Here is a 13406-nt window from a genome sequence, read left to right as displayed (position 1 = left end):
ATAGAAAGCTGCCGTCGTTTCCGATGATGAATAATTAGTAGCCAACTTGATATTGAAAGCTTTGTAAAAGAGGCAAGGCATCACCCCATCATCTTTTGGACAAATTTTACAATTGCAAGATCAACGTCTGCTCTAAAAGCTCAACATGACTGTGATAGCAGTACCATCGCAACAAGCAGACCTCGAATATACGCCAGTCCGACAGAAATGGTTGGACCGAACCGAGCGTCGACTCAAGACAGAGATTCTCAGCACAGAATTGCCTGAAGGGTTTCCTAAAAGACTCGATTCCGATTTGGTATGGGATGGTCGAACGTTACCAGACGTATATGACTGGACATATCACTTGGATTCTGAAGATCTTGAGGAGATCAAAAAGGCCTTAGCCTACTTCCGTGGTGAGCCTTTAAATTGACAGCAATAATCTCCCGGCTAAAACCCCGTTTAAGGTCTCAAGAAACCTCTTGGTCACATCGACCCCGATACCTTCCCTCTACCGAAGCTCCACGATAAGTTGCGAGACATCTCAAATGAAGTCCACAATGGCCATGGATTCAAGGTAGTCCGTGGTATTCCTGTTGATGATTACACCCGGGAAGATAACATCATTATTTATGCTGGCGTTTCTTCTCATGTTGCCTCTGAACGCGGTCGTCAGATCATTGCGAGGCCATCTCAAATCGTACTCTGTCATGTCAAAGATCTTATGACCACCTCGGAAAAAAAGAAGATTGGTGTGGCTACATACACAACCGATCAACTAGTTTTCCATACTGACGTTGGAGACATCATATCTCTGTTCTGTCTTGGCGCAGCCGCCGAGGGAGGGTGCAGCCAACTGGCCAGTAGCTGGTATGTCTACAACGAGCTAGCGGCTACAAGGCCCGACCTGATTCAGGCAATGGCGGAGGATTGGCCCCACGATACGTGAGTATATCCATGAACACTATGCTACTTAGAGACTTATACATTAATGCCATGATAGGCAGGGAAGCACACCAGAGGGCTACAATATGCGGCCGATTCTTCACCATCAACCCGCAACTGACTCAACCCCGGAAAGAATCGTAATTCATTGCATGCGCCGTGACTTTACTGGATATCTTGCAGCACCAAGGCCGAAGACAATCCCACCAATTACTGATGCCCAAGCAGAGGCATTAGATGCCATTCATTTCTTGGCTGAGAAACACCAACTTCGTCTTGACTTTCAAAAAGGTGACATCCAATATGTGAATAACTTCAGCATTCTTCATGCCCGAGAGTCATTCAGAGATACACCAGAGCAGCAGTTAGTTTATACCCCGTTTCAAATGTATCGCCAGAGGTGCTAATTGTAACAGGCGTCATCTTATAAGACTCTGGCTCCGTGATCCCGAGCATGCATGGGAGATACCGGGGCCATTGAAGGGTCGAGTGGGAAGGGTGTACAACAACTTGAACAAAGACACACAGGAATTCCCAATGGAAGCCGAAGTCGAGAGCTGTAAGCCTCTGCGTTAAATGGCTTTCTATGTCTGAATCATTGTACCAAAGGGGAGGTTTCTTTCGGTCAATCAAATATCGGCAGGAATTCTTGCGGGAATTTGGACGAGATAGTTTGGGTATGATAATATAAAATTGAAAAACAACGAGAACGAACTCACAACGGACTTGAAATTTCATAAGACAGTTACAACCATGAAGTGTTCGTAGTATGATACCATGTCTTTACAACAAAGACCTTTCTCCGTAGAAGTTGATGAATATCTAGTTGTTTTAGTTGAGGTGACAAACAACCACTTTGAAGTGTGTTTGATGATACCAAACACCTCACAAAATGGCGAGAATGTATCAAACAGGCAGAATATTCAACAATTATGCATGTTGCAAGCTGACATGGCAGCCGTTATGCGAGCAGAGGGTCAAAGTCAAGTTTTCTTTCCAAGAACCGGGGTCTCTACTTTCCAAAATTGGAAACTTTTGTGCCAGACGGACCGTGACATAGGCAGCCTCAGTGAGAGCATATTGCTGACCCACGCAGATTCGAGGGCCACCATTAAATGGAAGATATTCCCAGCCCATGCGCAATTTTTCCCACCGCTCCGGGCGGTATTCTTGGGCATCTGGGCCATAGAAGTCTTCGCGACGGTGCATCGAGTACAGGCTATATCTGACAGTCGTGCCTTTAGGTACAAAAACCGGAGATTGTCCATCCCTACCACCTCCAACAGGGAGAACAGTATCTACCACAGCCAGCCGGGCATTGACAGGAACAACGGGATGGAGACGGAGTGCTAAAAAGTCAATATTTGAAGATAAACAACCCAGACAGGTACAACCTACACTCATTCATGCAATACTTGAGGTATGTGAGATTGCGCAGTTGGTCGTAGGTTGGTGCTCGGCCTTCTAAAACGGCGATCTCTCCTTGTAGCTTGGCCCATATCTCAGGTTTCTTCGCCAGCACAAAGAACATGTTGCTAAGCAATGAAGCGGTTGTATCACGTCCGGCTAATAGCACGTTCATCAGTTCATCTCGAATTCGAGTCCGATCGCCCGTTTGCTGCGCCAATTTATGCAGAAACAGAGATTTCGACTTCTCGGCTGAGGTATCGTCCCCTGCAGACCCATTCTCGTTGAGTGTTTGCCGATAGCTCAAGGCCTTGTCCACAAACTCCTCAGCTAGCTCATGGCATCTCCGATTTGCGTCTTGCGCCTTGCGATCACGATGAAGAAATTTCAATGGTCCCATTCGAACACGGGTGGCAATCGAATCCTGGGCATAATTGAAAGCGCTGCCAAAGTCTTGTCCTGTCTCGTCGCCGGGGTTATGTCCGTATTTCTTCAGTGCGCGAACACTGTGACCGAATAGAAAATCGGTCGCAGAGTCCATGGTATAGCAAAAGAATAGGTCTTGCAAATCAACAGTGCTGCCATCGGTAGGGATCAATTCGAAAAGATCACCCATGAGCTCTTCAAATATGTCAAGGTGGGCGATTCGGTCCTTGCTAAACCCCGATCGAACCATAGAGCGCGATTGCGCCCAGTGCTCGCCATCTGTAGTGAATATTCCATGGCCGAGTAAAGGTCCAAAGGTTTGGATTCGATCTCCGAGAGAATAATCTTTGAAGCGAAGAGATAAAATGGTTTTGATATTTTGTGGCTCCCGTGTTGTTATCATGGTTTTGGTGAGATTTCTAAATTTCAATGTGTTTCCATAATGCTGGAAGCGGCTCAATCCTAGCTCGAGAACCCGTCGCTGTTTGGCGGCTGCGATTGTTTGCAAAATAATATCTAGTCCTAGGAGTTTACTAGGGAGTTGACTTGGTGGCTTGCATTGGTTTTCTCGGACGAAGCAGTTCTGCCTCCATTTTCGTTGGAGCAAAGTGGCAGCATACCATATGAGGAGGATTAGACCTCCTAAGATTGCTGTGGAATGCTTGGGGATGTCATATGAATGCATAGCGAGTTGATTTGATCCAAAAGGTTATAAAAAAGTTATAAAACCGGTCGTTTGCGAAATGAAGTCGGTAATCAAGGGATGAATAATGCATTAGAATGTCAGATTATGCCTGTTATGACTTTATTAACCCAAAACTTCACTACATAACCAAGTTATACACCATAATTTTGATTCAAGTTAGGGAAGACTACACTTGTAAAAAAAAAGTCAAATGAAAAACAATACGAATGTCGGGTGATCGGGTGCCCGCCTCAATACATATATATAGTTGGGAAATGCGGAGTACACATGTAGACAATAGTCAAGACAAAGCAATCCCAAATTGTGTGATGGAGAGTCCAAAGCATTATTTTGGGCTGCTAGTATCCGGAGATATTCGGGTCATAGTGATAGCAAGACTAGACCCTATGATAAGCAATGTATTTCAAAACAGACCTCGGAAACATGAGGGATTATGTCTCTCAATGTTGGTTGCATGAAGGGCCACTTTCTCTATCGCTTTTGATGGCATGCCAGATAGCGGAGTACGTACGCAATACAAATAGCTGTGTCAATTTTTCATACCTAAATTATCTTTTAATTACCGCTAGCGATCTGTGCCGGCATCAATGTCCACAAACGTACATAACCCACAACAAACCGGATGCCCCGAAATATCCCAGTGCGATAATCGTTCCCATCCAACCTGTTCCTACTGCTTTGATTATTGAGTTGGCTGCAGCCGCTGTTCCTGCAGCGCAGAGAAAACGAAACGAGTTCATGGCGGCCAGGGCACTCGCCGGCTGTTGGGGGTGTAGGTGCAGCATCAGCCCTGTCAGCAAAGAAGCCCCGCCAATAAGGGCATTTCCCAAGAAAAACAGGATCACGATCGGCCCGGAGACATGAACTTCATAATGCATTATCCAACCGTAACCCACGACTAAGGCGCAACCCAGGTAGACAGTGGGAATAATCACTTGCAATCGGGCTCGATCAAATGACTTGTTCGAAGATTGTTCCGACTCCTCGTTCACTCCAGCTAACCGTTTGTGCCGTTCGATATTGGCGTCAGAGAGTGGGACAAAAATCCACCGTGACGTAAAGCCCCCCAAAGCATAGGCGAGATGTGTGGCGCCAAGCTCAATAACGTTGAAATGAAACCTTCTCACGAAGAGGGCAGGGATCGTGATAATAATTGCAATGGAACCTCCGAAAAGGATTGCTTGGAAGAGAATCAGTAAAAGCGCTGGTCTTCTAAACGCAAGCTTGATTGTTTGAAACGGTGTCAACCGCCGCTTTGGTAGGAACTGGGTTTCAAAATTTGGGTTGGTACTAGGCAGTAGACGTAGAATATTCATTATAGGACGGTTCCATATCTTCGGAGGAACACTGCCATCCCCTACTTGCGCACGACAGGTTTCGTGGTGAAAGAAGATAACAAGCACAAGGAGCAAGGCAGCGAGGACACCTTGAAAATAGAAAATACCTGGCCAACCGAAGTATTGTGCCAATAGACCGCCAAAAATGGGGCAGGTGATAGGGGCAAGTGAGTAGGCCACCGAGGTGAAGATTCGATATTCTGTACGCTCCACAGGGCGAATGATGTCGTTGACCGTGGCCACTGCGACAACAGATACACCGCTGGCACCACAGCTTTGCAGGCAGCGTAGGACCATAAATCCGGCAAAAGTGATTTGTCGCGCTAGTCCAATGTTGATGGCGATGCACACAATCAGACTCACGATCAACACAGGACGGCGCCCGTGCTCGTCAGACAGTCCGGCGATCAGCAATGGAAAAATAGCCTGGCAGATCTGCAGCAAATTTATTAGTTTAACAGACTTGCCAACCTGAGACTAAGCGATTGATGTAGAATGATACCATGAATGCAGTGATGGTCAAGCTGATTTCACTGTACGAGACACCAAAATCCCTCGCTAGCAGTCCTAGGGTTGGATAATAGAGTCCTGCGGAGGCCGGTCCAAGAAACATAATTGCGCATACCAGGACGATGGTTGCGATCTTTTGAGGTCGTGAAAGTATTGAAGGCGCAAGACTCTTTCTCTGTTGGCTTTTTGTTTCTCCCGAGGCAGTTTTGGTTGGTTTTGCCAGTACATTTTGTTGGGTCATTGTTCTTAATTCTTTTGGTCGAGCCTCGAACGCCATTTTTACAGACATGGATAAGAATTTGACACAATCAAAAGATCATCGAAGCGAGGCACCATATATAAGGCCTAAAAAAAAGAAAATATGTTAGAGGGTGTTGTGGAAGCTGCGGACAGACCACACTGGGGCATAAATGCAAGGGGTTCACTTCAGCTGCAAACAATGGCAATTGGCAATACCCCGTGTATATGGAGATATTCTGTGACATATTATTTCAGCTATTGCAACACCGACTTCTAAAGTCATCCAGGCTACCTTAAGCCAAAGGGTCTGTCTCTGGATATGAGAGCCCTGGAGGTTATCCAGAATCCCAAAGCTTTTAACAGTATACGAGAAACAGAGGATAATTCAGTGAAAAACCAGAAGTATCAGCATACCTACACCATAGATTGTTTCGTATCCTCGCTCGACTAGAAGAGAAGAGTTGAGCGAAGGAGAAATGTCTCGATTTCATTGTTGCAAAATATGTTTTTTTCTACTATTTATATAGCAAAGATCCCGTAACTAATCATAAAAGCTATATAAGGGTGTTTTTAAAGCGCGGAATCTCCATATGAACCTTGCAAGCTTCCAACTTTGGAAGGTTCCAAGGTTCCAAGGTTCTGTCATCGCATGACTTAGCTTTAAACACAAGAGTGATGGAGTTCTCTCTGCTTCTCTTTTCACTCCCTACATAGCATCACAGCGTCATCACCCGCGTTTCTTGTCCCAATCTCTGGCCTGTAAAGGTCAGCCTTTGAATATATGATGAGCGACACACGCATGTCTTGCCATGACCCCCCCATCCCGCATGGTCCGCAAATTTCTCAATGACACCGGCTCGAAAGATACGTCAATGAAAAATGAAACAGCATCTGATTGTTCTCCTGAGAATGGCTGGCCTCAAGGCCCCTACGAAGAACACTGCTTCTTTTACGGCACTTCAATGGATCCACATACGCTTTCTCAAGTCTTGAATTTGTCAAAACCACCCGTCATGCGTCGTGCTAGAGTCGCGGGTCACGAAATCAAGCTCTGGGGCCAATATCCTGCTCTTCTTGGGGGGAAGCCAGGCCACTCAGTTCATGGCGTAGTGTCCGAACTTTTGACGCGCCCGCAACTTGATCGACTCGCCGCCTATGAGACGGACAAATACCGGCTTACAGCTTGCTACATCGAAATTCTCAATGATGATGATAGCATCGAAAAGACCATCGAAGGGGCTTGTTTCAAGTGGGATGGACAAGATGATGAGTTACGGGAGGGTGCGTTTGACTTGAAGCAATGGAAAAAGGACCAACAATTGCAAGGTTTAGATTGAGAATTGGAAGGTTGAAAGGCGTTTGTTCTTAGAAGAGATATAAATGGCTACGTAAAAAGAGATCATAAGAGATGTAAAAATAGATGTAAAAAGAGTTGTAAAAAGCGACCTGACTAATGATCAAATGATGACTAGTTAATAAAGATAGCAATATACGCTACGCTAACCATTACCAAGTCTCATCAACACAACGAGAAAGATAACGATGACAGCAAATATACCACAGAACGATAAACAAATGTCTCCAAGACTGCTTCAGCAAACATCCTTCTGAACTCATCTTATTTACGATTCTCCAGACATGACTCCTCCAAACCAGTTTCACGAAGCCCCAGGCAGTTTCAGCTGCATCGACGGCGAGCTTTTTGCCTACTTCTTTTCGCATGACGGGCAGACCCATTTGTTCTGCGCCCACGTCAGCACTAGGGGCCACTTTGAATGTCCCAACGCCTGGGTCAAGTACTACGATCTCCCAGAACAAACGCCGAATTGTGACCGCGTCATGGCTTATGCTGGCCCTGACACAGTCACTTGTTGGTGGGGTGGAGGAGTTGTGTCTCTCTCTGGATCATTGTCCGGCTCAACACAGTATGAGACCGAGATCAATGGACAAGGTCATTGGAGCGAGGGTGATGGACACTTCAATGGAGACAACGAAGGTGCGTAAGTCTCGTAAAAGGTTCTTCATAACGGTGCGACAATTTAACCAAATCCGATCTACTAACTTGGAGTTCAGGTTCGTTTAAGACTTGGATCAAATGATTCATTCGCTCTTATACATCCTGATATGTCCTATGCGGGTCCAGTCCCAAGTCGACCCACCTTACCCCGGATCGCCCATCAAATCACAACTACGCATATGTACACTACACCAAGAATAAAAGGTAGATGGTCCAGATTTTGGTTGTTGATTATAATGATACTAACAGAGCCATGCAGCCCCATTGCTTGGATCAAGTCCAGCCTAACTTGCCCTTCTCATTTCCCAAATCGCCGAACAAACATCAAGATCAACATGGGAATAAGCTATGGGAATAAGCCCTGCTCCCCAATCGGTTCGATAGCCACGGCGCAAATAATCAAATCGCTAGAAATAGCAAACAAAAAAATAAGATAAAATTCATCACCGAAATTTAGCCCCAAATTCTAATCAGCCTGATAGACTTTGAAGCTCTTAAACTCCCAATAAGCATCAACAAAGCTCCCAGGATGCTTCGCCACGAAGTCCGTACAAGTCCCAGGACAGTGGTACATAGTATCATAATACTGCTTCTGTGCAGCAAGCTCACCACAAAAGTCGATATTAGCAATGATACTTTGATTCCTAAAGTGCGACCCAATGTCGCACTTGGTGCTGGGGAAGTCTGCCAACGCAATCCCCCACAAAGACGGATCGGGGTTTGAAGCACCGATATCAGCGGGAATGGAATCACGACGGAAGAACCAGGCCCGAATGCCTGCGTCGCGGAGTTCGAGAGCGTACACGCCCCCGCCGTTGTTATTCATTGCTTCGCCGTATGTGGACTCGTCGCCCAGCACGCCGCAGCCGGTATTTCCTTTGGAGTTGCAGTTATGGAAGATTGCTTGGCCGGTTAGCTTGCGCTTGACGTCCATTGAGCATCCTTTTGTTGTGTGCAGGGTGATCTCATTGCCGTGGCTTCCGTCGTTGGTAGTTTCTAGGACGTCAATCTCGCCGTTTTTAGGCCAGTTGTAGCCATCTGTCAGCCATAGCGCGGGCCAGGTGCCGCAGCCGAAGGGTGTGTGCAGGATATCAAAGATGAACAGGCCTCTGTCGTATTGGTTTTTGGATTCTATGCGCACGGAGTTGCGGCCTGCCTTGGGGTTATTTGTTTTTGCGTCGACGCGCAGGATCGCGGAGGTGTCCGTTGCATAGGTGAGGTTAAGACTTGTCGCGGTGTTTTCGTCGACATAGACCACAAAGCCGCTTGTTGGGTCTTCGTCTGTAAAATAGGTGAATTGATCGAAGAATGATGGGCCGGAGTATACATCAACCAGTGTGTAGTTCAAAGCTATGTAGTTTGGATAACGAGTTTGAATCACTTCGATAGGTACCACGATGGTGATCAACAAAATCACAATGGCTGCTGCACCAGTGATGATTTTGTTGCGCAGAGAACAGCCACATGGGTTATACCAGGGGCGCTTGGTGGCGTCCTGATCTGGTTGGCTAGTGCTTGTGACAGGGGTTTTGGCTTCCAAAGTGGGGTTACACGAGGCAGCCCCGCTATATCGACATAGAAACTCGCGTGGTAGATGTTGGTCGTCCATAATGGTGTTAATATTGTAGGATTTTCTTAAGGGATTTGTAAAAGAGGAATAAAGACATTCAAAGCAACTGTCGTCATGGATAACCCCCGACTTGCCGGTACCTGGAATGGAAAAGGCGCCGATCTCATTCCGCTTGCAGGCCCATGGATCATCTTCACCCTAGATGAAGTCTATTTGGGTGCTCTATATAATGTTTTATGGTACTCACGATTCTCAATAACTGAACTCACTGGTTGTACTCACATTCCTCATAGTTCCATTGATACAAAATGAGTATGAATACCGATAGTCCATGGCGAGATACATGGCGAGATATATTACCAAGAACCGCAATTGTCCTTGGAACGCGGGACAACATTTGACATCGTGTGCACATGGCTTCCGGGCCTCACTTATCATCTAGTAACGAATGTTCAATAAGCTTCCAAATATGTTCAAAATGCAATTACAATTGATCCGCCAGGGCATATATGCAGAACGCCACACCAAGCCTTTATATATATGAACAAAAAATAAACCAAAAAGTCCGTCCAGATTTACCGATTGGATCGGTTGGTCGTGGAACGTTGCACGAGAGAGTCTGCGTTTGGAGCAGGGTTGAGCTCCCAGTCGCGGGTTTCCATCCCCGAAGACCGACCGGCATCGTTCCTCGCTTGGGAGAGTGTACGGGACTGGGCTGGGCCGAAAGACCGTGATTGTCCGAAAGACGCAGCACCGCTGAGATTAGATGCACGACGGCGCATGCGGCGCTCGCCCTCCTCGGCTTCGTGTCGGTTGAGCGCGTCGGAAGGGAGGAGGACGGCTCGGTCCAGTGCGTATGGCAAGCCACGGTGGCGACCGCGGACTTGCATCGCGATGATTACAAGCTTCGAAACCACGTTGAACTGTCCTGAGAAGGAGGTGTTGACTCCTGTGTAGCCGAAGGAGAGACCGACGGTACCGTACGCTGAGACGACTTCGAACAGAACCGTGAACAGCTGGAAGGCGGAGTCGTTGTCTTGCAATCTCGATCCTTCTGCGATAGCAATGATGAAAAGACCCAAGAACACATACCATAAATCGAAACTCAGCTGACGGCGCAAATGAGCTCCGATATAGGTCGGGGCGTTTGTTTCCTCGTCATGTTCTTCATCGGCGGCATCGTAGATTCCTAGACTCTTTTCCTCGTACACGTTGGTTCGACGCATGGAGATTGCGATAGGGAAAACCGAGATATACATCATGATCAGATAGGAGACTTGGATTGCGGGATGGAGTTCTGAAAGACTGATAATTCCAAAACCGGCGGTTCGCGTAGCAGCGGCTTGGAAGAAGCCGTCCACGACTCGGATACCGGGAGCCAGCGCGGTGACGGCAGAATCTTTGAGCTATAGAACGGTGGTCAGTTGCAATCGTAAATAAAAGTCCGGGTGATAATGAGCCCACATCAAGGATGACAAAGAAGATCAGATCAATGCCGTTCAGGGCCACAAGAATGGCAAATAGCCACCAAGTAGCATTGCGAGGGAACAGAAGAGTGAAGCATCGACGGGGATGGTCCAGGAGGAACTTAAGTTCTTCCCACAGTGCAGAACCCTGGCGTGTGAATTTCGAAAGCACCCAGATCATCAATCGTAGCATGCACGGGAAAGCAGTGTTACCAATGATGATCAAGAAGGCGAGCATCAGTAAAGGGAAAATGGCTGTTTGGAAAGAGTACATCGAGTCAGGCGTCAGGGTGAAACCCAAGTCGTTGAAGGCAGAAGCAGCGGTAAAAATTCCCCACCACGGCCGCCCAACTCCATCTGCACGCACAATGTCGCCCCATTTATTTTCCGTCATGATCCAGCCGATCATGCTCAGCATACCGATGAGATGAAAGCCAACATAGTAAGTGATAAGAACAACGGCCAGGGTCTTGAGCGCACGGTATTCAATACCGCCCAGCTCATCGCGCTGTTCCTCAGTCAAATCGACGAAATTGGAGTTTCGGGCAACTGTCGCATTCCAACTGAGATATGGCTGAGTAGAAAGGTCCCGCTCTTGTGTCAGAGACCGGAAAATACCCCTGAATGTGTTCTTGGTGGTGGTAGGGGCCAGAGTAGTGGTTTCATTGCCATCTTTGGTCTCCTTGAAAGTAGGTCGGGTGTCTAAACGGGGAAAGGTATTACCGCGTGGGCGGGTTCTAGAGATATCCGGTTCGTTGATAGTGATATGCGGCCCTTCGAGGGGACCAAGTTGATCCTGCGCCTCGGAGTGGTAAGGCAGGTTCTTGCGGTCATCTGAGGGCTGAGCCTGCTCATCCTCCGGATCGATATCCTCTTCCAAGGCCTCGGGTGCACCACCCCGATCATACTCGCGGGGACTAGGAATGCGCAGTGCGCCTTTGTCTTTCCGCTGCTTTTCCAAAAATGCAATGTGGTGTTCGGGATTGAGATGCGTTGGCACCTTCAAGCTACCAAGTCCGAAACGAGGTTCAGCTCCCGTATCCGTCCCTTCGGAGCTGGAGTCCTGGCTCGCTGTTCGGGCAGGGGTGTTGATACCGGAATCGATTGTTTTGCTGCCCGAGTCCGTCAATCGACCGTCTCGAGCATCCCCCTCATTATCCCGTACCACCACGATGCGTCGTCCGCTCACTCCAAGCTCCGCGCGATTGGCGTCCTCGCTGTCTCTGTCCTCTGTCACGGTTTCCATGCGGGATCGGGTTCGTCGCATCGCACGAGCGTCTCGCACCACATGCTGGAAACGCTTCTCGAACCAGTAGAGACGGATAAAAACCAGCGCGCCATGGATAAAGATCGGAGTACACAGACATGTAATCAGATATAAGACTATTTGTTGGTAAAGTCGGAGGCTGTTCAAATCGACAGTGTTCAGTCCGCTCTGGGTGGCGGCGCCGGCGGACTGGAAGAGGGCATCGATGTATCTGATGTTGCCACAGGGGTAGACGATGATGGATCCAATGATCGCCCAGGAGATGATATAGGCATAGTGGAGGAAGATGAAGTTGAGATGTAACTCGTTCAAAAAAGGGATCTTTTCCTTCACGGACGTCACCCGTCGAAGGAAGGCCGAGAACATGTTGAGCAGACGGACGCGGCCAGACCGTTTTTGTTGCCTGGCCACTGGCTCTGGCCTACGAGTCGAGACGAATTGCTCTCGAAAGGAGGGAAATTTTTCAATCCTTGAATTATTAGAATTGTTAGCTTTGGCACACGCTCGACCCCATTTCGTGTACCATACATGTGGTACTGCCGATCGCTACTAAGCGGAGAGTTTCGAAGTTTCGAAATTTCGACTGCAGGTCAGAGCACACCGCTGCTAACCGCGTGGCATTGAGCCATGTGTAATGTTTGTTGACATGAGAAGAGATGGAAGAGAGATATATGTTAAAAAGATCGAGAGGTTAAAAAATTAGAACCAGAGAGAGAGTCTTTAATTAGAAATATGAAAATATCGAAAGAAAAAAAACGTGATACGAAAATAACGCATGCGGAATAAAGTAAATTACAAAGTTCGGTATTGTATTGTCATATGCCTCAGAAAACGTGGACTTTTGCCGATCACTTTATCCTGTTTCGGCCTGTGGCGAAGCAATCTGCTTTCAGCTTGGCAATCTTACAATGTGTTTCTTCAACAAAAAAAAGATACATCATAGCCGTCTGACCATGACCAATGGGTGGGTTAAAAAACTAGTCCATATGGACATTATAAGCAATACTCAAAATTTGAAACAGCTTAAGTGGATTTCATGCCGACGCATTCTCGGACAAGCTTTACTCGGGGTGAATTTCGGGGCAAATTTCACGGCTCATCGGTCGGGGCTTGGCACGTAATTGTATTGTATGCTATAGGACTATCATGTGGCTGGAGGCTAGATCATTGATGTTTTAAGTGCGCCTACATATGTACCTAATTACTGCTTAAGTAGCTGGCTTGGCTTTACGTATCATGCCCAAATGAAACAAACCAAATGTCAAGCTTCCAAGAAATAAATCTTCCTGCCTAAAAAAAGGGGATATTCTAGATCTCGGCCCACTTTTCATTCCGGCTAAGTCGTGGGCCGTTCCTAGTCACCCCCTGTGCTGTTAGGGCTGCCGAGATATCACAATCTCCTCTACAGTGATTGGTCCTTGCCAACTTCGCGCATTCTCCATAAGATAATTATACTTGGCAAAGTGAGATACTCTATGCAGTTTCCAATAGTCCTTTGACATGTCTCAATCACTTGTTGGCATTCTTATTGAA

At 47.2% G+C, this 13406-nt stretch overlaps 7 protein-coding genes across 7 annotated transcripts; 3 read left to right on the top strand and 4 right to left on the bottom strand.

The window, feature by feature from the left end:
- Positions 1–140: 140 nt before the first annotated feature.
- On the top strand, positions 141–1485 carry N7529_010854 (TauD/TfdA family dioxygenase; the record flags this gene model as incomplete). Its single annotated transcript, XM_057246381.1, has 4 exons — positions 141–398; positions 450–927; positions 986–1291; positions 1344–1485. Coding segments are annotated over exons 1-4 (1179 nt in total), but the record flags the coding sequence as incomplete, so codon positions are not given.
- Positions 1486–1857: 372 nt separating this feature from the next.
- Positions 1858–3445, bottom strand: N7529_010853 (cytochrome P450; the record flags this gene model as incomplete). The annotated part of the gene is made up of 2 exons (XM_057246380.1): positions 1858–2276; positions 2326–3445. 2 exons carry the CDS (start codon positions 3443–3445, stop codon positions 1858–1860), a joined length of 1539 nt encoding a protein of 512 aa, XP_057091729.1.
- A 605-nt stretch (positions 3446–4050) lies between these two features.
- N7529_010852 (MFS general substrate transporter) lies at positions 4051–5554 on the bottom strand (the record flags this gene model as incomplete). Its single annotated transcript, XM_057246379.1, has 2 exons — positions 4051–5238; positions 5429–5554. 2 exons carry the CDS (start codon positions 5552–5554, stop codon positions 4051–4053), a joined length of 1314 nt encoding a protein of 437 aa, XP_057091728.1.
- Positions 5555–6362: 808 nt separating this feature from the next.
- On the top strand, positions 6363–6890 carry N7529_010851 (gamma-glutamylcyclotransferase family protein; the record flags this gene model as incomplete). Its single annotated transcript, XM_057246378.1, has 1 exon — positions 6363–6890. One exon carries the CDS (start codon positions 6363–6365, stop codon positions 6888–6890), a length of 528 nt encoding a protein of 175 aa, XP_057091727.1.
- A 301-nt stretch (positions 6891–7191) lies between these two features.
- Positions 7192–7557, top strand: N7529_010850 (uncharacterized protein; the record flags this gene model as incomplete). The annotated part of the gene is made up of 1 exon (XM_057246377.1): positions 7192–7557. The coding sequence occupies one exon, from the start codon at positions 7192–7194 to the stop codon at positions 7555–7557; it is 366 nt and encodes a 121-aa protein (XP_057091726.1).
- Positions 7558–8036: 479 nt separating this feature from the next.
- Positions 8037–9179, bottom strand: N7529_010849 (glycoside hydrolase family 16 protein; the record flags this gene model as incomplete). The annotated part of the gene is made up of 1 exon (XM_057246376.1): positions 8037–9179. One exon carries the CDS (start codon positions 9177–9179, stop codon positions 8037–8039), a length of 1143 nt encoding a protein of 380 aa, XP_057091725.1.
- A 536-nt stretch (positions 9180–9715) lies between these two features.
- On the bottom strand, positions 9716–12341 carry N7529_010848 (potassium ion transporter; the record flags this gene model as incomplete). The annotated part of the gene is made up of 2 exons (XM_057246375.1): positions 9716–10546; positions 10605–12341. Coding segments are annotated over 2 exons (2568 nt in total), but the record flags the coding sequence as incomplete, so codon positions are not given.
- Positions 12342–13406: the final 1065 nt, after the last annotated feature.

Source organism: Penicillium soppii (genome assembly GCF_028829465.1).
Source record: "Penicillium soppii strain IBT 18220 chromosome Unknown utg000010l, whole genome shotgun sequence".
Classification (NCBI taxonomy): domain Eukaryota; kingdom Fungi; phylum Ascomycota; class Eurotiomycetes; order Eurotiales; family Aspergillaceae; genus Penicillium; species Penicillium soppii.
The sequence above is the reverse complement of the archived record's forward strand: the minus strand, read 5'-3'. Positions and strand labels throughout refer to the sequence as shown.